The sequence below is a fragment of the Callorhinus ursinus genome, unplaced genomic scaffold (assembly GCF_003265705.2).
Source record: "Callorhinus ursinus isolate GAN/ISIS: 27379988/994484 unplaced genomic scaffold, GSC_fseal_2.0 scaffold13, whole genome shotgun sequence".
Taxonomy (NCBI): domain Eukaryota; kingdom Metazoa; phylum Chordata; class Mammalia; order Carnivora; family Otariidae; genus Callorhinus; species Callorhinus ursinus.
Window position 1 is genome coordinate 13854702 of NW_027397075.1, and position 22175 is coordinate 13876876.

At 50.3% G+C, this 22175-nt stretch overlaps 1 protein-coding gene across 5 annotated transcripts in view; it reads right to left on the reverse strand.

Moving 5' to 3' along the window:
• The window catches only part of PDPK1 (3-phosphoinositide dependent protein kinase 1), a 79475-nt gene that overhangs the window by 21509 nt on the left and 35791 nt on the right, over nucleotides 1–22175 (reverse strand). For all 5 annotated transcript variants that reach the window (XM_073899631.1, XM_025877138.2, XM_025877137.2 and 2 more), the window contains 5 exons: nucleotides 19831–19873; nucleotides 19411–19548; nucleotides 14724–14868; nucleotides 13875–13972; nucleotides 2893–2968 (listed from right to left, as the gene is read on the reverse strand). In XM_073899631.1, the coding sequence (XP_073755732.1) occupies nucleotides 2893–2968; nucleotides 13875–13972; nucleotides 14724–14868; nucleotides 19411–19548; nucleotides 19831–19873 (500 nt within the window). The remainder of the gene's footprint in view (nucleotides 1–2892; nucleotides 2969–13874; nucleotides 13973–14723; nucleotides 14869–19410; nucleotides 19549–19830; nucleotides 19874–22175) is intronic.

The window sequence follows — 22175 nt, forward strand, 5'->3', positions numbered from 1 at the left end:
AAGCGTCTACCTACGGCTCAGGTCATGGTTCCAAGATCCTGGGATCGAGCCCCTCATCGGGCTCCCTGCTCGGCGGGAAGCCTGCTTTTCCCTCTCCCACCCCCCCACCCCGCTTGTGTTCCCTCTCTTGCTGTGTCTCTCTGTCAAAAAAAAAAAATATTTTAAAAAAAAAAAAAAAAAAAACAAACCCGAACCTACATTCTACCTAGTAACTAGTTTTACACTTGGTTTTCTCTACTATCCAGTCTAGTGAAAATGGGGAGCCACACAAGACAGACGCCAACAGAAAAGCCTTGGCCCTTGGCAGTGGCAGCCGCCAGAGATTGAGTGGGCGGCTATGCGCGGGCTGCCGCCTCCAGGAAGCGTCCGCACAGCTGGGCCTGGGCTCTTCTCATTCCTGTGCATTATCTGAATGTTTATCACCAGCAGCTCTCCTACCATTTGAGATGGTTTTTTAGTACAATAAAAACTAAAGAAGGAAGTCGGTGTAATATTTCTGGCAAGCAGTATGTACCAAGGATTTTTATTTTTTTATTTTTTTATTTTTTTTAAAGATTTTATTTATTTGAGAGAGAGAGAATGAGAGATAGAGAGCACGAGAGGGAAGAGGGTCAGAGGGAGAAGCAGACTCCCTGCTGAGCAGGGAGCCCGATGTGGGACTTGATCCCGGGACTCCAGGAGCATGACCTGAGCCGAAGGCAGTCGCTTAACCAAATGAGCCACCCAGGCGCCCTGTACCAAGGATTTTTAAAATGCTAAGTTAGACCAAGTCATTCCACTTCCTGCAATCCAAGCAGAGGACCGCGAGGCAGCCCCCCGCAGACTCAGGACACGCAGGGGCGCCCTTCCTCCCCAGGGCCTGGCATGTGCGGCACGTGGCAGTCACGCCAGATCGTGCTACGTAAATGAAAAGCGCCTCAGCGCCAACAATAAAGGAAGAGCTCAATGACCTACAGTAAATCCATGTGCCAGAAGCACACAGTGTCAGAGATGTCTACAGATGACTTCAGGGACATGGGAGATGCTGACTGCGTAATCCCAAGAAACAGGGCTCAAGCTGAACAGAAGTCACGTGAACATACAGAAGACACACAGAAATAACTAACTGCAAAGACACTGGTGTTTGTAAGTGGGCTGCAGACTCTTGAGTGTTCCTTGCTCTTGTATCCTCCACGTTTTCTAAGAATTCTTTACAATACACAGGTTATCACTTTTAGAATCAGAAAACAAATCTTAACTATTTTTGAATAAATATCACAACTTACACATTTCAAAGCATAAAAAGATACACAATGCCGTCTCCCTCACAGAGCTACCCCCTCACGCCCCCAGAGGGCCACTGCCCCCACTGCCAGCGCACCCACCCAGGAGAGTTTAAATGACGGGCAAGTGAACGTGGGTAGACATGCTCCTTCCAGTTTTCACACAGAAGGCAGTGGCCACTCTCCCTTCCTATCTCACCCAGTAGAGCCTGGAAGCCTTCCCCCATCAGTGCTAAAGGGCTACTTCATCCTAAAAGCCCCAAATTGAGGCAAAGCTAGCCCATAGGCAGCCATGACACCCGCTTCGAGAATCTGGCCCGCAGCACCCACCACCCAGCCTCGGCACTGTGGACACCAGGAGCCTATTCAGTCTTGCTGGGGAGCTGTTATCTGCATCTCACCAGGCTGAGCAGTGTCCCTGGCCTCCACCCACCAGGCGCCAATAGCACTCCCTTCCCACTCCTGCCAAGTGGTGACACCTAAAGTGTCCAGACAGGGCTAAACGTGCCCTGAGGGGCAGAACTGCCCCAGCTAAGAAGCCCTGCCCTACAACAATGTCTGGCCCACAGGAAGAGTTCAGATTCTGTGGATTGAGTAAGATTAAAAAAACAAAAACAAAGAACCCAGAGACTGCTAAAAGGCCCACCCACCTTCATGTGCGCCCTGCGGCTCCAACCCCTAGGGAGTTTTCAAAAAGCAGTCACACTCAGAAACACAGAGCCGCCCCCAGAACCACTCACTCCTCTGCCACTTCTGGCAGGGCTCTCTCAGGAAAGTGGCTCCTTGCAGCCGGCCAGTACAGGACACTGACGGCGCAGCCCTCAGTCAACCCAGGGGAGCCCCCCCACCCTCCGTCACCAGCATCAAGGAGCCACAGAAAAGCTCCAGCCACAGAACTTGTCATCTGGAACAGCTCTCAACACTGAGACCCCAGACTCTACTGCTACCTTTCCATCCTCCACCTGCCTCAGGCCCGCCCAAGACCGCTCTCCTGACTTCTCCCTGCTCCTGGCCATCAGCACCCCCACCCCCTTCTCTCCTGCTGCCCTGCTGCTGACTCTTCACTCTCCAGACCTCTGTTCCTGCGAGCAGAACCTCACCTATGCACCTCTCATTTTCAAAACTCAGGCCCCCACTCAGGCCCTCGACCCTGTGGCTCCAGGCCTGTGCCGGTTCTAAGCACTGGGGAGGGATGGCTCGCACTGGCTGGGCCCTGGCTGGGAAACTAGCTCCACCCCCTCCCACACGGGCTGCCTTCCGGGCCTCTCCCCACACTCTGCAGAGCCTGTTTTTCTAGAGTTGACCTGCTGCCGCTGCCACCGCCAGGGGGCACCAGCTGGAGGCAGCGCTATGGATCCCAGAGCTCAGGGACACGGCAAGGAATACAGACCTCCTGGCCACACTTTTCCCCCACTGAATAGTTGCTCCTAAAGGAACAAGATCAAATCTCAAAGCATCAAGCCACAACAGCCCCAGGAAGTATAACAAAGAATAAAGGAGCACACAGGTTATCCAAGAAAGATAGTGATAAAAGCCATAAAAGGCACTCTCTTAACCATACATGAAAAAACGAAGGTAAGAGCTACTGTAGTGAAATGAAAATATCCTGGATCAGATGAAAGTGAGTTACCTTTTACAGGCCGACTTCTCCGTGAGCAGCTCTGGAGACACATACTGGGCTGTTCCTACAAACGAGTTGGCCCTAGCTGATGAGAAGAGAAAAAAGGGAGAAAGGTCACGCTGAGACACAAGCATTTACCAACACTGCACCATGGATGCTCACCCATCAGGACGTCATGGTTCACAAGGCGTAACTGAGCTCTCGGTCACAGCACTAGTCCCCTGGAATTGGACTGACTTGTCCAGGGCCCTCCCCTCAAACCCCCTTCTTGGGGCTCTCTCCTCTAAAGGCTGGCTCAAAGGTCACCCACTCTGTGACACCAGCCCTGCCAGGGCAGTCCCTCCACGCCAGCCCGCCGCAGTCCTCTGGGCACCTCTCACGGACACACTAGAGAGACGTTCGCCCAGCCTCCTGTTAGCTGGGAGCATCCTGAAGACAGGGGGCTTGTCTGTTTGGTTCACTCCTGGACCTGTGGTGCCTAAAACAGCAGGCAGAGACGGGAAATGCAGAGATATGGGAACGGACCCGACCCCATGCAGGCTACGCGCCCCCTAACAAACAGCTCACGGAGGTTAGGGGCGATAAAGGGAGTGAGACCCAGGAGTTCTGGCCAGGGAAACTTCCAAACACCCTGCCGCCTCTGGTACTGGGTTTGCAACACCAGGTTCGCCAAGCTCAACCCACAGACTCCTAGGGTCAGTGACAGCAGGACCCTCTGGACCCACCCGTCACAAAACAGATGATGCAACAACACCCGAGTCACCCGAGTCACCCCAGTGGCCCTCAAGGCCCTCAGGCGCTCAAGAGCAGCCAAGCAGCCCCGAGAGGGCGGCACTTTGGGCAGGAGCCGGCCTCTCTACCACATGGCTCCTGAGGCATCTACATGGGGCGTCCTCCAATATGCAGGACAGCACAGTCACTCCGCCTTTCCCTGTGACCAACAGACACAGGACTGGGATTCCCATGTGACAAGTGCCCACTGTCTGAGAGCAAAACCCTTCTCTTAGGAGCATGTGAAATGCTGCGTCACCCCTGACACTTACCGAGAGACACCCCCCGCCATCACTTGCCATGACCTGCCATGCACGGCCTTCCACACCCAGCCCCACATAGACAGCACCCTCTACCCACACCGAACAGCTGTTGGCAAGGCTCTGGTCCTGCTTGGACAGGCCCCTGGAGGAGAAGACCACCTTTCCCAGCACCAGGTTCCAGCACGGCTCTGTCTCCTGTCCCAGCACCCCATGGCAGACAGGAGACCTAACCACGGTTGCTCCGGGCGCACAAGCCTGACCCTTTTGCAGATCACACGGTCCTTTTTCTCATTATCTTTAATAATCCCTGCTAGAAAGTATTTGTCCCTAAGAACATATCTTCCTGAACCAACCTAAGAAGTAAAACATCACAGCAACATACCTACCAGCGAATGGTCACCAGACCTCCAGGCCACTTCTGAAACCGGGGACACAGAAAGCAGAGACCAGCCCTGTGCAGGGTCCTGGCCGGTGGGCTTACTGACAAGTGTCTGAACTTCTCTACGCAGGGTTCTCAGCTGGGGACAGACAGGCCCTCAGGGGACACCAGGCAAAGCTGGGACATTTCCAGCTGGCACAACAGGGGCAGAAGGGAGCTCTGCTCACCTAGTGTGCAGATAACAGGGCTGCAGCTAAGTATCCCACAGGCTGCAAACAGCAGGAGCTCTCCAGCCCCACACGTTCCCCAGGCCCTCGGTGGCCTCCATGCAGCCTCCCTAGGACGGCGCTCTCCGACCCTCTGAAGACACGGCCCTAAACAGAACAGGAGGAGCCAGCTCCGTTCTGGGACGTTCTGGAGGAAGGGGAGCTGGGGAAGGGAGAACAGCTGAACGTGCCTTCGTCTTTCCTGCGCGGCTGTGTGTGTGTTAAGTCGGGGGAAGCAACCTTCTCCTTCTGCACTTGACTGCAGGCTCTGTACTGGGCACCTCAGACTGGTCCTGACAGAGAAATGACTTGAGGTTACAGCTTCCTGGGACAAAACACAGCAGACCTATGTTTGGTCTGTCTACAAAATTCTTGACAGTATTATGGATATAAATAACACAACACCTGAATTAAAATGCAAACGGAAACCAGGGCGCCCAGGCACACCAATGCAGCACGTGGCGTCTGGGCTGAGAGAGGCCATCGTGTCCCCGCTCACCATCCCTGGGGAGGCCTTAAAGTGGCAGGGGCTCGCTGCAGGGGAGACCTCCTGACTGCTGTCCAAAGGCCTCTGAGGCAGATGCCCAGGAAGAAGACACGGACGAAGCCAGTGTGCTCACTCTTCCCCATGTGTCCCCAAATGTGTTCTCTGTCCTCCTTGATGCTCCAGGGGGGGGATCCTGGGTACTACAGCCCTAGAGTCAGCAGGAGCCCCCAGAGGGGGGCAGAGGAGAGCCATGGCTGTTACTCCTCCTGCCTCACTCCACGCCACACCCCTCTCCCACTGGGATGCCCCCGACCTGCCCAGGCCCGAGAGGCTCACAGGACCCCTGTAGGGATCCAGCCCTGTTGCTTCTTCGGCCCTGCTCTCTGTAACTGCTCCCTTCGTTATTTTCATGTAAAGACTTTGTGGCTGCATTTGCATCCTGCCAGGATCCTGAGTGATACTGCCAAGAACACTGAGGTGATTCATAAGAGGAAAAAAGAAACCCAGAGCCAAAACCAAATGAAACCATTCAATGATGCAATGAATCAAAGAAATGCAAATGAAAACATGATGGCCTATCAAATCAGCAAAGATAAAAAAGGAAATACACACTGTTGGCAAAGATTTGAGAAGACACACACAGCGCTACGGGTGGGGATACGGAAGGGAGTCATTTTCAGGGGAGCAATTTTCCAAAAAGCATCAAAATTCATAGAGAACAAACTTGCCCTCTGAGCCAGCAACTCCACTCCTGGCACCTGATCCTCAAGGACGGATCCAGCACGGGCAGCAGGACGACACGGACCCCGGGAGCCCCACTTGGTAATTCACTGCGTCTACTGTGTGTCCATTCTGCATAGTAAACATGCGTTGCTTCTGCAATTTGTTTTATTTTATTTTATTTTTTAAGATTTTATTTATTTACCTGAGAGAGAGCAAGGTAGTGCAGAAGGAGAGGGATAAGCAGGCTCCCCGCTGATCAAGGAGCCCCACATGGGGCTCAATCCCAGAATCCCAGGATCACGACCCAAGCCGAGGGCTGACGCCCAACCGACTGAGCCATCCACATGCCCCTGAGATTTTTTTTAATGCTTTTGTTAAAAAGTTCTAAAAACGTATTTTTGTATGGAAAGATGTATTTACACATAATTAAATAATTCAGGCTATCAACAATATATAGAGGTGTTGTGCCTTTAAATAGCTACATGATGCACCAAATAAAGTCTAAAACATATACACCATCCCCACCCCTGCCCACGGCTGGGCTTTGAACAGTGAATCATGATGTCATTAGGGCTGTGTGGTTGTTGTAGGCTTTCTGGACCTGGGTCGGCTCGTCTCCCATGACACCTGCTGCTTCCTCTCACCCAGGAGCCCATGCCCACCTTTTTAGAGGCGGGACTCCGAGTCCCCAGGGAGGTACAAAATCACCCCCGAGGACAGGAGCTCTCTTGTTAGTCATGAGATGAATGACTCCTCTAGCACATGGAAAAGAACAGGGCTGCCCTCAGAATGATGTTCTTTTTTTTTTTTTTTTAAGATTATTTATTTATTTATTTATTGGACAGAGAGAGACACAGAGAGAGAGGGAATAGAAGCAGTGGGAAAAGGAGAGGGAGAAGCAGGCTTCCCACTGAGCAGGGAGGCCGATGTGGGGCTCGATCCCAGGATACTGAGATCATGACCTGAGCCGAAGGCAGACACTTAACGACTGAGCCACCCAGGCGCCCCTCAGAATGATGTTCTAAAGGCATAACAAATACGCAGGAGGACAAAGGATGAAAATACCAAAGTATTAAAGCAGTGACAGTGTGATATAACAGTACGTGATTTTCTTTATCAGTGTAATAAGATCTGGCAAGTCTAACAATACGGTAACTCTAAAGCAGCAACGGGGCGCATGACAGATCAAGAATCTGTGACAACCATGGGGGCGCCTGGGGGACTCGGGTCTGCTGAGTGTCCTCTGACTCTTGGTTTCAGCTCAGGGTCATGATCTCAGGGTAGTGAGATGGAGCCCACGGCAGGCTCCATGCTCAGCGGGGAGTCTAGGGGAGATTCTCCCTCTGCTGCTCCTCCCACTGGCGCTAGCGTGGGTGTGCACTCACACTCAATCTCTCTCAAATAAATAAATCTTAAAAAAAAAAAAAAAAAGCTGGGGGCGGGGGCATCTGGGTGGCCCAGTCGGTTGACTGGTCCGACTCAATTTTGGCTCAGGTAATATCTCAGGGTTGTGGGATTGAGCTCAGTGGGGAGTCTGCTGGAGATTCTCTCTCCCCGTCTCCCTCTGTTCCTCCCCCAACTTGTGCGTGCTCTAAAGTAAATAAATAAATCTAAAAAAAAAAAGGAATCTGTGACAACCGTAATGAACAGAGAAACACCTGACTGCTCCTGTTGACAGCAGACATTTGTTGCCTACCTTCATAATTAAAGGAAATGTTCAATTTCACTGAAAGTTTAGGAAAAATAAGCAACTTTCTCCTCTCAGCTTCACAGACAGCCAACTTCTATGCATGACACCAGGGTAAGAGCCCCAGAGAGCATTAGAAATGCACAGATAACCTAGTTCCCTCCCCCCAGAGGCTCAGAGATGAACCGAAGGCCAAACTGCTCCACCAGTTAGAAAACCAGGTCCAGAACCCAGCACTGGCCAAAACGCTGCCGTTTCCACGCCACTGACCCATTGGAAGTAGGCCACAGGGTCAGGGTAAAAGAAGAGGGTCTTGGGCTGGGTTGTTGTCTCCACCCTGAAAGTGATTCAAAGAAACTGACCAGCATCCTGGGCCGTGGAACACTCTGGCCACCACCTCGGACTCAGAAGTGCCAGCAAGGAAGGAGGGACCTCAAGAAGTGTCTCTGAGGTTCGAAGACACCTATACTCTCTTCAAAGCTGGAAGTGCAGCAGAATGCTCATATCGTACCCATAAGCCCCCAAGTGAAGCACAGCAAACGCACTCCATAAAATGGGCTGACCTCTTGGACAAAAGATGAGCATGCTGAATGCAGCGATACATCAAGAGGAGTCTGCACCATGACCAAGCAGTGTTTATCCCAGGAATACAAGGGTGGTTCAACATATAAAAATCAATAAATATACTATATATCATTAGCATAAGGGGAAAAACCACATAATCATCTCAACAGATTCAGAAAAAGGATCTAATAAAAATTCAACACTCCTTCATGACAAAAATACGTCACAAAGTAAGAAGAGAAAGGAACCTCCTCAACCTGATGAGGGCGTCTAGGAAAACTCCACGGCGAGCATCCCACTCGATGGTGAGACTGAAGCTTCTCCCCTAAGATCAGGAACAAGACAAGGGACACCTGCTCTGGCCCCGCCCACTCCACAAGGTCCTGGAGGTCCTACCAGGGCAGGTGGGCAAGAAGAGATAAAAGACATCCAGAGTGGAAAGGAAAAAGTAAAACCATCTTGAATCAGGGATGACTTGATCTTACATGCAGAAAATTCTGAGGAATTCATTAAAAAACTATCACAGCGGAGCGCCTGGGTGGCTCAGTCGGCTCAGGTCATGATCCCAGAGTCCTGGGATGGAGGCCCGCATCGGGCTCCCTGCTCAGCGGGGAGCCTCCTTCTCCCTCTTCTTCTGCCTGCTACTCTGCCTGTGTTCTCTGTCTATAAACAAAATCTTAAAAAACAAACAAAAAACTATCACAACTAAGAAGCAAATTCTGCCAGGCCGCAGGATACAAAAATCAAATGTATTTCTATATAGTTGCAGTGACCAATCTGAAAATGAAATGTGGAAAACAATTCCACTTACAATAGCCTCAAAAATAAAATACTTAGGGATTTACTAAAAACAGTGCAAAGCTTATACACTGAAAACCAAAAAAGATTTCTGAAAGAAATGACAAGACCTGAATAAAAAGACACCCCACCCTGAGGGGCCAGAGGACTTAATACCATTGTGATGGTGACACCCCCACCCCCACCGCGGGCCTTCACTCAGCACAAGGCTACAAGGCCCATCAACGCTGCGAGTACCAGAAGGCCACTCCTTTTAAAGACAGAATCATACTCCCCTGTGAGGACCGACCACATTCTGTCTACCCATGTGCATGATCAGCTGATGGACACTGGAGTTGTCTCCACGTTCTGGCTAGCATACAGAAAGCTGCTCACAACATTCCTGTACACCTTTTTTCTGCTCCCTTGGGTCTGCCCTGGCAAGTACCACTGCTGAGTTACAAGGTAACCATGGCTAACCTCTGGAGGAGCTGCCAGCCTGCTTTCCAGAGCGACTGCACCATTTCACATTCCCGCCTGCAGAACACGAGGGCTTCGGTCCCTCGACACACTTGCTAAGGCTTGTCATCACGGTCTGTCATTTTGATCACAGGCGTCCCAGAAGCGGTAGCTCAGTGTGCTTTTGATCTGCCATTTCCCCAATGACCTTGAGCATCTTTTCATGTGTTTATAGGCCATTTGTCTGTCTTCTTTGGAGAAACATCTATTCAGACCCTGTACCCACTTTTAAATTTTTATTTCATTTTATTTCTTGAGTTACGAGTTCTTTATACATTCTGGGTATAAGTCCCTTAAGATATAGGATTTGGAGGTATTTTTTCCCATTTCACTTTCTGAACGGTAACACAGCACAAAAGTTTCCCAACTGGATGCAGTCTATTTCTCTTCTGTTGCTCATGCTTTAGGCGATGTATCTAAGAAACCACTCACTGCCTAACCCAAGGTCATGGAGATTTACACCTACACTTCCTTTCAAGAGTTTCAGTTTCTGCATTCTACATACATTCACATCTCTGGTCTAGCCAAGTTAACTTCAGAGTTAGCTTTTGCGTATGGTGCAAGGAAGGGGTAAATCATGTTTTCGATGAACCCGTCAACACTGAAGGAGGACAGTGAACCAGCTGAAGGTTTTCACAAGTGGCAAATAAAGGGGAAAGGAAAGTAAGCATTTATCCTGTTCTTCCTCCTTAGTCAATACCACTGTAGTTAACCAAATAATTGCTATGGGGACGTTTTTCTTCAAAGAATTCCAGCCCATGAACGAAGGAATTAGGCTATGATCATTCTGCATTCTCTAGAGAATTAATGGATCTAGGCCATTATGGTTATAAAGGGCTGTTGACATCACAGAGAGAGATGAGAGATGACGGAGTGTTATGAGTGTCCTAATGGAGAACACACCCCAGCCTTTGGTGTGAGAGGACTGAATGTGCATGTGATCAAGGGGTCAGATCTAACTTCCCATTTCCAGCGCACAGAGGGGACAGGAACATTGTTACATGACTCCAAAGAGGTGCAATCAGGAAACTCCAGGAAACTAAGACAAATGACCTGGTTTCTTCAACAGACTGCAAGGGAAAAAATAAAGAGTGAAAAAGAAATTTAAGAAACAAATTAGCTAAGCCCAATGTGGAGCTTTATTTGAATCCTCATTCAAGTAGATACTACCAAAAAAATTATGATGTAGAATTATGACAAGTGGAAATTTAACACAGTATTTTGGGATATAAAGGAATTACTGTTAGTTTCTCATGTATGAAAATGGTTTGCTATTGTAGTCATTTTTTTTAAAGATTTTATTTATTCATTTGAGATACAGATATATATATAGAGAGAGAGAGAGAGAGCAACGCACGCATGAGCAGGGGGAGAGGCAGAGGGAGAGGAAGAAGCAGGCTCCCCACTGAGCCAGGAGCCCGATGTGGGGCTTGTTCCCAGGACCCCGGGATCATGACCCAAGCTGAAGGCAGACACTTAACCACCTGAGACATCCAGGTGCCCTGTGTAGTCATATTTTTTAAAAGAAACTTTATATTTTAGTAATAAATACTGAAATATTTACTGACAAAACAAATTGATGATGGTGGAAATCAGGTCACACACAAGGTTTGAATTTTACAAAAAGCAAGTACTCTGTGTTAAGAAGAAACAAATAACCAACTGCATTTATCATAGCTATGACTAAACAAATACCGATACTGAGAAGACCAGAGTAAACCATTTCTTGATGTAAAGAGTTTTATCTGGTGGTGTAAGTACAGGAACTCGACTTTCTCCTCTAACATGTGACCTCTGCTTTTGGGGTGGGTGGAGCTGTCCTGCTCCTGCTACACTGGGGGGAAAGCAGGAGCGCTGGGGCAGGGTCCAGAGTCCACAGCAAAGCGAGAGGGGGGTCAACACTGGTCTGAGGGTCGGGATGATGGCCATCCACAGAAGGTACAGCTGGAGTGAGTGACAGAAGTGACTTCGGCTCTCCAGCCTCCTCCCCCCATCCCCTCTCCTGTCACCTGCCCCCAATACCTACCAGCCCTCCCCTCCTGTTTGGTGAGTGGAACCTCCACATCTGGCTGCACACCAGAAAGGCCAACACAGCTCAAGACACAGGTTTCCAGACACAAACCCTAAGTCTGAACCTCTGTGGCCTCCTGAGCTCCCCAAACCTCTTACAAAGAGGCAAAGGCCAGTGACACAGCCACAGACAAGGGGCTTCCTCTGCATGATTAAGTTGCCCCCACTTGGATAGGTCTGTGGGACCCTTGTTAGGTTAGAAGTCACAAGTCCTCTGATCCAGGAAGTCCTCATCAATCCCACACACCCTCCTCAACAGCTACCTGTTTCCTATTCCTGCCCCTCACAACCATGCGGCCACTCTGATCCCACAGGAAGCAGTGAGAGAGACACAGGAACAACCCACTGGGACAGAGGTCTGGGAAGACAAGACAACCTGCCTCTTGCTACGAGGGTGAAACAAGCTCATGCGCACAGTATAGTTAAGGAGCCTGGGTCATGTTCCCACCAACGCTTGCTCTCTGCAAGCTTAAGAGGTCCTCAGGAAACCATCTCTGTAAGAAAGTTAAAAGCTAATGCAAGAATAAATTCTAAGATTCTGAACTACTTCAAACAGAAAGTGAGAGCAAGTCACTAAAGTGAATCACTCACAATTATACATGTGTTTCCCTCTTTCCCTAAGAAGGAAAAAAAACAGCCAACTCATCCATATATACGAGCAGCTCTCCCTGGTTCACGGTGTAAGGACTTTTAGACTTCTACTTCTAGAAAGAAAGAAACGCAGGTTTATTTCACTATTTCACCAATGCATTTAAATTCTTCTATTTTCTAAATGGGTACAAGTTAACAGGACTAGCTTGTGCCAAGTATCAAGATTCTAAAGAGAATGCACACGGAGGAAAAATGGACAGAGCAGACTGCGAGGGGGATGGCTCCTGAGGCTGACTGGGGGGCCCCATGGGAAGTCACACATGAGATGACAAGAATGGGGCCATGGCAGTTCTTATTCAGTTCACCTGGGTCATGGACAATGCTTATGGCTATAGGTTACACTGTATCCACAAAAACGATGTTACTGTGCGATAGGAATGAATCAAGTAGATCAAGATTTCAGGGCATCTAACAAGTGCCCAAAGGATTTCCCCCAAGGTGGGAAGGCAGGAAAGGGAAATGCAAAAGGCGGGCGAGTGGCACCAGGACTGAAATTTGTTGAGAAATAAAAGTGTCTTCCTTGATTGCAAGTTTTGTTTTGGCTCCAAAGAGTGGCGCCCTAGGATTCTCAGAGAAGTTCCCAAATCCAAGACACAGTCTTGGTGATTCAATGAGCGTCTGCACAAACAGGAAGGCACTAACAGAAACTTCACCATAATCCTGAGAGTGAAAACACGGTGCTTCAAGAGCACCTGGGAAGCAAAGACAAGGCATCCTGTGGAAGAGAATTCAGAGGCCCAGCCAGACGCTGCTGGGAGGAGGGGACCCCAGGCATCAGCCCGGTAGCCGCCCTGCATGCGACCGCTCACTAAGGGGGCCTCAGTTCAACCTGAGGCAGAGAAGGCCTGCCCGGCCAAGCTAGAGGGCTCTCCCACTGCTTCATGGGGCTCACAGCTCCCCTCTCCACAGGAGGGCAGCTGTAGCGAGGTGGGTGCTTCCATCTGAATCCAGTCCTTCTCTCTCACGAGTCCCCACGAGCCCTGGCAGAGGCGAGCACAATGCCCAGCCTCGCAGGCCAGGCTCAGGGTGGCTCTGTTCGGGACAAGTGTCCTGACTCAAGGTTCATTTTCAAGGTCCCTTATTAATTTTAAGGTCCCTGCTGGCTAGCCAGGACACCCCAAGGGACTCTTCTGGCCCACTTTACTGTCAGCAACTCCTCCTCAGGTGATGGAGTGGTCATGATGCACAAACCAACACCAGGAATTACCCTAGGGGAACAGTGATTAGGAGGGTTTGTAATTATAGATGTGCACTTGAGCAGCAGGCTAAACGCCAGCCCGCACTTGTTCTGTAATTTCACAGAACCTCACTATGATCGGCGTGCCTGATCAACTACACACAGGGGACGGGGAGACAGACGGGCAGATGGTGGGCACTGGGACATAGGGACAGTGCTCTCACAATTATAACCCACAGTACCAACATGGGAGGGCTGGGAGCTGACTCCATAGACCCCACGCTCCTGCACAGAAGACCAGGAACAAATGTGGCACCCTGGCATCTTCTAGGACTGGGGAGGCTGAGCCGTAGCGGACACTCCCAGGTACTCACAGGGACCTGGGACACCAATATGTAGAGAGGGGCTGGCAGACCAACCACAAACCGCCCAGAAGAGCCTTCCCTCCAGACCAGGCGCAAATTGCCCAGGCCTTCGCAGAGCCACCACGGAAGCCACGGCCTGCCCCTGTGAAAGCTTAAGTGTCTACTTTACAACAGCAAAGGTATGACTAACATGTCACTGTCAATGAATACAATGCCATTCAACACATTTCTAAGAAGCTGTTTTTGATCTTAAGCAATGAACTGGGACGTGCTAGAAACGGCACTCACACACCTTGTTTACTCTCCGGGGATAGTACTTTTGCTGTTCCGAAATCTGTGATCTGGATGTGCATGTCTTCATTTAACAAAATGTTTTCCGGTTTCAGGTCTCTGTGAAAGCAGATTTTGTACATTTGAGATGAAATATTTAAATAGCAATGTTATTACACACTTTTAAGTTTTGCTGAAAACAAATGAACTGAATACTTATAATCTTTATGGACAAACAACCAAGAATGTAAGTCTAGAAAGTTCACACTGAACAAATATCCAACTGCATCTAATGAGTAGATTCAAACTACATTATTTCATAAACGCATCTGTCGTTTTCAATACACTTTTTATTAAAGTGTAATCCATCATTTTTTAACCCATAAAGATCTTTGAAACTTATTGTAGTCAGGTAATCATTTCACAATATATATAAATCAACCATCGTGTTGCACACCTTTGACATATACAGTGATCAATGTTGTTTCTTAATAAAACCAGAAAAAAAGGTTAAAATGTTAAATTTTGTTATGTGTATTTCACCACAATAGAAAACCATCTGTAACAGCAACAACAACAAAAGAGCTCATACGAACTTTCGATTTGATAATATCGGAGAGTCACAGAAAAGGAGATCAGAAAGAAGCGCGCCCGCAAGCCTTAAGGCGGGGACTAAAAGCACGAGTGGGGACGGCCCAGAGCGCCACCGGCTGCCAACTTCACCTGGTACTGGGAGGCCCGTGAGTCTCAACATCAGGTGACATCAACTTCTCCTTAGTTCTCACAAGGAGGCCTCCCACCCTTCCAGAAAAGCCCACAGAGCTGACCCCAAGGCCCGGGAAGCAAAGCCCACAGGCAGCTGGTGTGGTACCTGTGAATGATGCCCTTGCCATGCAAGTACTCCAGAGCTGACACCATCTCGGCCGTGTAAAACCGGGTGCACGTCTCATCGAATGAGCCAATTTTGCGAATGTATTTAAGGAGTTCTCCATTTTTGGCATAACTAAGACCAAAGTCTAAATATCACATTGTTAAGGAAGAGAAAAAAAGTCATTTTTTTAAAATCTAAGCTTACAGCCCAATAGGAATACTTTTAATTCATGAAAACCAAAGGTACCCATGGCCTGAGACAGTGGTCCCTCTTCAGGTCAGACCCTGTTGTGATCAAACCCACAGCCGCCGGGGCTGATAGGACTCCCTGGCCCTAGCCCCACGCCCAGGCCCCAGCCCCATGCCCGGGCCCCAGGATGGGTTCCTCCCCAAGAACACAGTGACACACACCCCTTGGCCTGACTGCTCCTTCTGGACCCCACCATCCCCAAAGGCACCCACGGGCTCAAGGGAGGGAAGCCACTAGAGAGAGTGGCCAGAGCCCGTGGCATACATGCCTCTTAGCAGGCTTCAGCAAGGGGAAGGGGGCCCTCCATCCTAATTCAGCCTCCAAACCCGCACCACAGTGGACAGACAGCATTTACTGAGCACCAACTGCATTCCATGGTGTGCTAAGAGTCAATTCATATAAAAGGTTTCTCAAATGCATGCTCCTGTCCAAGCATAAAGTAACAAGTCTTATAAGACAAATACCATTTTATTATCTTCTTGAGTCTATCTATTTATTGGTCACCCGCTGGGGAGAGACACAAGAAACACAGGTATCTTTCCCTCAGGCACCACTGTGCTGTGATTTGCTTCCATTCTCCCTTCCCAAAAGGATTACAGAATGAAACAATAATGGATCCCATATAACAGCTTCCTCTTGGAAGCACCAAACATCTGCACCTATAAATGGTAACCTACAGGTACTTCACGGCTCCCTAGCAGCCAAGGGACACAGTAACAGGAGTCCTCACCGCCCTAGGTAGTGGCTCTGAGGGCAGGAAGGGGTGGCTGGCGCTCAAGGTCTTCCATCTGGCTTCTGTTTGCCAGGGCACTGCGGTCTCCCACCGAGGACAGAGTTTGATGCTGCAGGCCAGTGAGGACAAGCCCAGGATGGAAGGGACCAGTGACCAAAGCTGTCCAAACCTGTCCATGATTTAGCCCCACCTGTGGCCACCCAAGCCCTTCCAACTAGGACAACAGGAACCTGAAGCAAAAAAGAAAACACACCTTACTCACAGGGAAGGAAAAGGGTCCCAGCCAGACCCCTTCACAGCTTGCCCTGCTCTGTCTTCTCTGCAGGGAAGGCTGGTGTCCATGGCCTCCTCCCCAGTGGCCTGCAGATTCTGGCCTCACCCCGAAGCAGTAGCTTGGCGCTGGCTGGGCCAGCAGCCCTACCTGGACTAGCCATGAACCTTAGCACTGAGGAGAGCTTAGGAGCCTGCAGTAGACCTTAGAGGCTCGGCCTCGGCAGGCACAGCACCTCCCTGAGCTTCACAGGGTTTGCCCCGTATCTGACCACTCCTTGAGTTCCTGTTTCCTGGGTGAGGGACACTTCTAGTTCTCCGCTCAGCTGTGAAGCTAAGGTGACCAAAGGTTCTGAACATGACAACTTTTGAGGGTCCGGGCTCCAAGCCCATGTTGTCTCCAACCACACACTTTCCTCATCCCCTGAAGTACTCTCTCACATCTCCTGGGTCCTTGACATCCTAGAATGTTTCTCCTTCTCTTGGCACAGCCAGTGGCCCAGGGCAGCGAGGAGGAAGCCGTTCTCTCCCATGACATGGGTGAATTCCTGGAAGGATGAGCAAAGACCAAGCCTGTGATAAGAGCCCAGTAAGCTCAATGCCTGTGCTTGGCAAAAGAACCTAGCCCAGAGAGGTTAAGCAACTGACTCAAGGTCACAAAGCCAAGGAGGGACAGAACTGGAGCTCAGCCTAAGGCTTAGAACACTACTCCTGTCCCCAAGCCACAAGAAGGGACACACAATGATGAGCAGCCAGTCAAGGTGGCCTCAAAGGTGAGAGAGACACCAAGCAGCCATGAAGGAAGACGACTCTTCACTGTCCTCGGGGCCATAAGCAGTGACAGCAGAGTCGTGGGGACAGGGGTGATGCAGGAGCCAGGCAGAAGCATACATTCTCTAACCCCTAAACAAACCAACAAGGAGCCCCCTCTCTGCCCTACATGCCTCTAAATATGAGACCACTTTACTGCTCCCCACTGAAGGCAGGACCACTGGGCAGAACCCACTGTGTGTGCTGCCTGGACCCCCTCACCGCCGTCTCCTGAAATCCCCTCCCCACCCCAGAACAACGTGTACAGGGGCCATTCCACAGGGCAGACCCAGGCCCTAGGTACTCGGCCAGTAGTCCGCAGCACCTGACCTGGCTGCCAAGCAACCCCCTGCTGGAAACCACCTGGCCCCGCGGCCCCCCCGAGGTCTGTCCTCCGCTCACCGGCAACACCCTGCCTCCTGCGTGCCAGTATGTGCGGGGGTGACTCAGGCTCAGGCCTCGGGACTCTTCCCTGCCGAGGGCCCTCCGGCGGCCAGCCAGCCAGCCCTCAGTTTGCACGCCGCCATGGCTCCTCACCGAGCTCTGCCAGCAGGCACCCAGCAGCAGCAGGTGCCCACAGATGCCTCGGACGCCAACGCCACACACACCTCCAGCCTGGTCTCTCCCGACTCAGTCACAGCACCCCTGTGCACCCCGACCCCAAAGCCCCACACCCAGGAGCCACCTTGACTGCACCGCCCTTGCCTGGCTCACTTGCAAGAGCCTTCAGTGCAGCACCAGCCATGATCACAGAAAACGGCTACTCTGCTCCAGCCCCTCGGGGCTTCCTGCACACTCAGAAGAAAATCCGTAATTCCTGCCAGGCTCCAGGGGAGGAGAAGCTGGCCCCTGCCCAGCCTTTTCACTCCACCAGCACAGAAGCACTCCAGCCCTCGCTCCACCCAGGTCTCTGGCCGAAGTCCATGTCCCTGCAGACCACCGAGCTACAGGAGCAGCACCTCCCCTCACCCTCTTACCTCCCTCACTGCCCCTGCTCCCTCCCTCACGTCTACTCCACAGGCACCGATGGTCTGCGTGCGTCTAACTCCTCCACGGAATGCAGACCCCGTGAGAGCTGAGCCTTGGTCACCTTTTCACCAGCATATCCCCATGACCTGGCACTCAACAAGAACTTCTCAATAAGCAAAAGAACACATTTGGCTGACAGTTGATGAGGCCAGAAAATGGTGCTGAAGGGGGAACACGATGGAGCAAAGTTCTAAACCAGAAGAATCTGTGTAGAGAGAGGTAGGGGAAGGCCTGGGGGAGAGGGGGTGGAGGGGGGAGGCCAAGCCCTTACGGGGACCAGCTTTGTGGGGGCACAAGCTGAGGATACGAGATGGCTGAAGGGAAAGAACTAAGGCCAAGACTGAGGCCTGAACAAGCCCCGAGGCAACTCCATTTGACAGCTGACCTCTCTCAGTGGAGCAGAAACCAGAAGAGCATCTGCTGGGACTGGGGACTGAGTCGCTGGGGCACAGAGGGGCTGGGGAGGTCCTGGTTGGCAAAAACTACAGGAAAGGGCTGTGGAGTGAGGAGAAACTGGACAGCCAGGCCACGTGATGGGAAAGCCCTGGGACAAGCTAGACAACACAGTGTAGCCTACCCTGGCAACCATGGTGCCCTGCCTGCCCTGCTCCTTAAGCAAGGTAAAAGAAGGGAAAAAACATTGCTCCAGGGGTTAGTGGAGAAATCAGGGAGCAGAAGAAGCAATCAGTGGGGTGTGACAGCCTTGCTGGAGAGCCAGAGGTACTGGGTGATCAGAGCTATCCACAGGCAGAGAGCAGACTGGGGCGGAGGTCACAGGGAGGGTGGAGGGGAGGAAAAAGGGAGGGAGGCTGGAGGGCCTGGGGAGGACAGTGTTCTGGGTACTGTGGGAAAGAGTTTGGGCTCCTGTGGGTGGCTCCCTAGACTTCTCACTTGGGGGCTTCCCCTGGTAAAGATGTCCTTTCCAACCAAACCCCATACCCCTGGGCCAAAGAGGGCAGAGAGGGGCCCTGGATGCCCAAGATCCTTTTTCCTCCCTCACTTCCCTGCTTTGAGCAGGACTTGACACCTGATGGATAATCCAAGGATACCAGTTAGAAGAATAAGGGAATGCCTTTGAATAAAAATCCAGCAACCATGGAGTTAAAATAATAATAATCCTTTAGATACAATGCTTATGAGAAAAAAACCTCAAAAAGGTTTGTGATCATTTCTTTTGAAGTACCATTCTACTTCAGTGAACGTCAGCAATCCCAGGGGCTCCCAAAGCAAAGTGATGTGAATTCGTTTGTATTTAGAATATGCCACCCTTGGGGTGCCTGGGTGGCTCAGTCGTTGGGTGTCTGCCTTCAGCTCAGGTCATGATCCCAGGGTCCTGGGATCGAGCCCCTCATCAGGCTCCCTACACTCCACGGGAGGCCTGCTTCTCCCTCTCCCACTCCCCCCGCTTGTGTTCCCTCTCTCAGTGTCTCTCTGTCAAATAAATAAAATCTTAAAAAAAAAAAAAAAAAAAAAAGATATGCCACCATTGTCCTTTCCAGGGAAGGAACGACTTGTGAAAATACACAGTGGGGTCATGATTCAACAGTACGGGGTCACCGGTGTGATTTCAGAAGGCTCTGACTGTTCAAAGGATACACAGCTTTTCATCATCCTGAAATGTGAAGTAAAGTTTAACAAAGAACGGGTGATCCAGGCGTGACATCACGTCTCTCTCTCTGGTTACATACGGGACCTTGTTCTCTTTGATAATGTGACGTTTCTCTAGAATTTTAACTTAAAGTAAGAGAAAAGCAAGTTACTATGATTGATAATGGTAAAAACAAAACAAACAAACAAAAAAAAACAAACTAAAAACAAAACTCATAAAGGTTAACTAATACAAATTAAAAGTTTTTCACAAAACCTACCCACCAGCTCTGTGGTCTCTAAGACCACCAGCGTCCCACCCCTGAAATCAGCATAGAACCTCCAGGTGCTAGGCAGCCTGGCAGCCACGTGTTAACACATGACCTACCCTGCATCCCAGACACACAGCCCCCTGGACTTAGTACTTACTAGCGTATTCCCTTGAGGTTGCCAGTTCTCGGGCCAGGACAACCTGGTTTGGGAAGAAAAGGGGGAAAGAGAAAAAACAGTATAACCCAGGCATCGACTCTCACAAGTCACCTTGCAGCTGACCACACAGGCTAACCTGCCCCCACCATGAAATTACATTTAAATATTTGAAATTACATTCAGATATATTGGTCCTGTGCTAACAAATTTGGCTGGATGTTAATGATGAAGTTAATGTGTTCTAATAAAAAGGAAATGCATAGATCAATCAACTGCCTTCAGAAGGTTCTCAATCAGCTGCTAAGTTCCCATGGTGCAGTGAAGTATAGATTCAGGAACATCTTGGACTAATGTAACCCTCACAAACAGTACAAAGAAACAGCAAATAATAGCTCAGGTGGGTCCTGGGAATTCCTTCAAAAAATAACTTTTAGAATATGTTCTCAGTATATGTTCATTGTAAAGCCACCCTGAATTTGGCCTTTTTCAAATAACTGTGATCATACATTTCAGTTGATGCTGCACTCAGGTACACTAAACACTGTCCCTGCCGTCAAGGGCACAAGAAGGCCATGGGGCTCACAGAGAGCGCCTCCCACCAGCTGCACCTCCTGCCCAGGGTGGAGCCCCACTCTTGGTGGACTTTCTCGGTAGCACACCTAAGGCTTGTACTCATACTCCACTGTGGGGACAGAGAGCCAACAGGGCACAACACAACATGGAAAAGAGATTCCTACATGAGCAACCCCTGGGCACAACTGAGCACCAACTTCCACATGCCGGATGAGGCCAGTTGGCTGGGGAGCTGGGGCAGCCCCCACCTACCACGGCCAGCTGAGGCGGATGATGCCCCTCCTAAGACATGTGCAGGAAGGATGGCCCGAGGACCAGAGTGCAGATGGAAACCTGACCAAATCCTGGGGGATCCCTGGGCCTCCAGGGAAGACCTTTGGAGGCCACAGGTCATGATCATCCCATTACAGAATTCTCCAGGAGACTCACCAGAAGTGATCCTGGGAAAGCACCATGTGAAACACCCTGCAGTGATTAAGAAGAATGGGGTTGGATTATAGGTGCTCAAGTGGAAAGATCTCAGAGATCTTTCTGGAGGAATATACCTATGTGGACTGTTCTCAAGCACTGGGAGGTGATGGGGAGGGGCTGGGGAAAGACACTCCTCCCTAGGTTGTTTATGAAATATTAAATTTCTTCACAGGAGCACGTACTAGCTACCTAGCAGGAAAGGGCAAGAAAAAAACTATTAGAAAGTACTAATAATTAATGGGATCCTTTCTGAAGGAGGTACTTAGGAAATCTTTCCGTTTTATGAATTCAATATTTTACGTGCAGGTTTCCCTATGGGCACAGGGCAGGGAGTATCCCTCTTCCAAGGAACAAGGCATGACGCATCCCTCCACATCACTGGGGCCGACAGCAGAGCCAATCTGGATGTCAAGGATCATCCCCAGGAGGTCAGGCAGCAGCAGGCCGCGCCTCCCCACTCTCTAGGGCCAGGCCCGGCCAAGTGCAGATCCTGCCCAGCCTGGGAACAGCCGCTTGTCCTCCACCCTCCCCTGGAAATCTAATTTTAAGTGGTCTCTATTTCAGGAGTGATGAGAAAGACCTGAGGGTAGCACATATAACCTGAGACCCAGAGCTGCAGGATGCCACACTGCGCCAGGAAGGAACCTCCAACTCATGGTGCTTTTCCCTGGCACCTGGGCTCAAAAGGCACAGGGATGACAAGAACTACAGCCGGGGCTTTTCAACATCAGGAGGGCATCATCCAGAATGGGTGGCACCTACTTTCACCCGCTGTGCAGACCCACAGACAAGGGGGAGTTTCACAAACAAGCCCTCATTTACTAGTCGGGATAAATGTCCATGAGGTAAAACAGAGAAGGAGAGAAAACTGCTTCTCTTACCGGACTATTTTAAGTAAATGTGCAGAACACCCAGGTTCTTTTCAAAATAGTTTCTTCTTTCTCTTTTTTTTGTTTATTTTTATTTATTTAGACAGAGAGAGACACAGCGAGAGAGGGAACACAAGCAGGGGGAGTGCGACAGGGAGAAGCAGGCTTCCAGCAGAGCAGGGAGCCCGATGCGGGGCTCGATCCCAGGACCCTGGAATTATGATCTGAGCCGAAGGCAGACGCTTAACGACTAAGCCACCCAGGCACCCCTAGTTTCTGCTTTCTGAGAAGATCTGTGAGGACCAGAACTACTGGGTACTATCCTCATAATTGAAGTTTTTTTTTTTTTTAAGATTTTATTTATTTATTTGAGAGAGAGAATGAGAGATAGAGAGCACGAGAGGGAAGAGGGCCAGAGGGAGAAGCAAACTC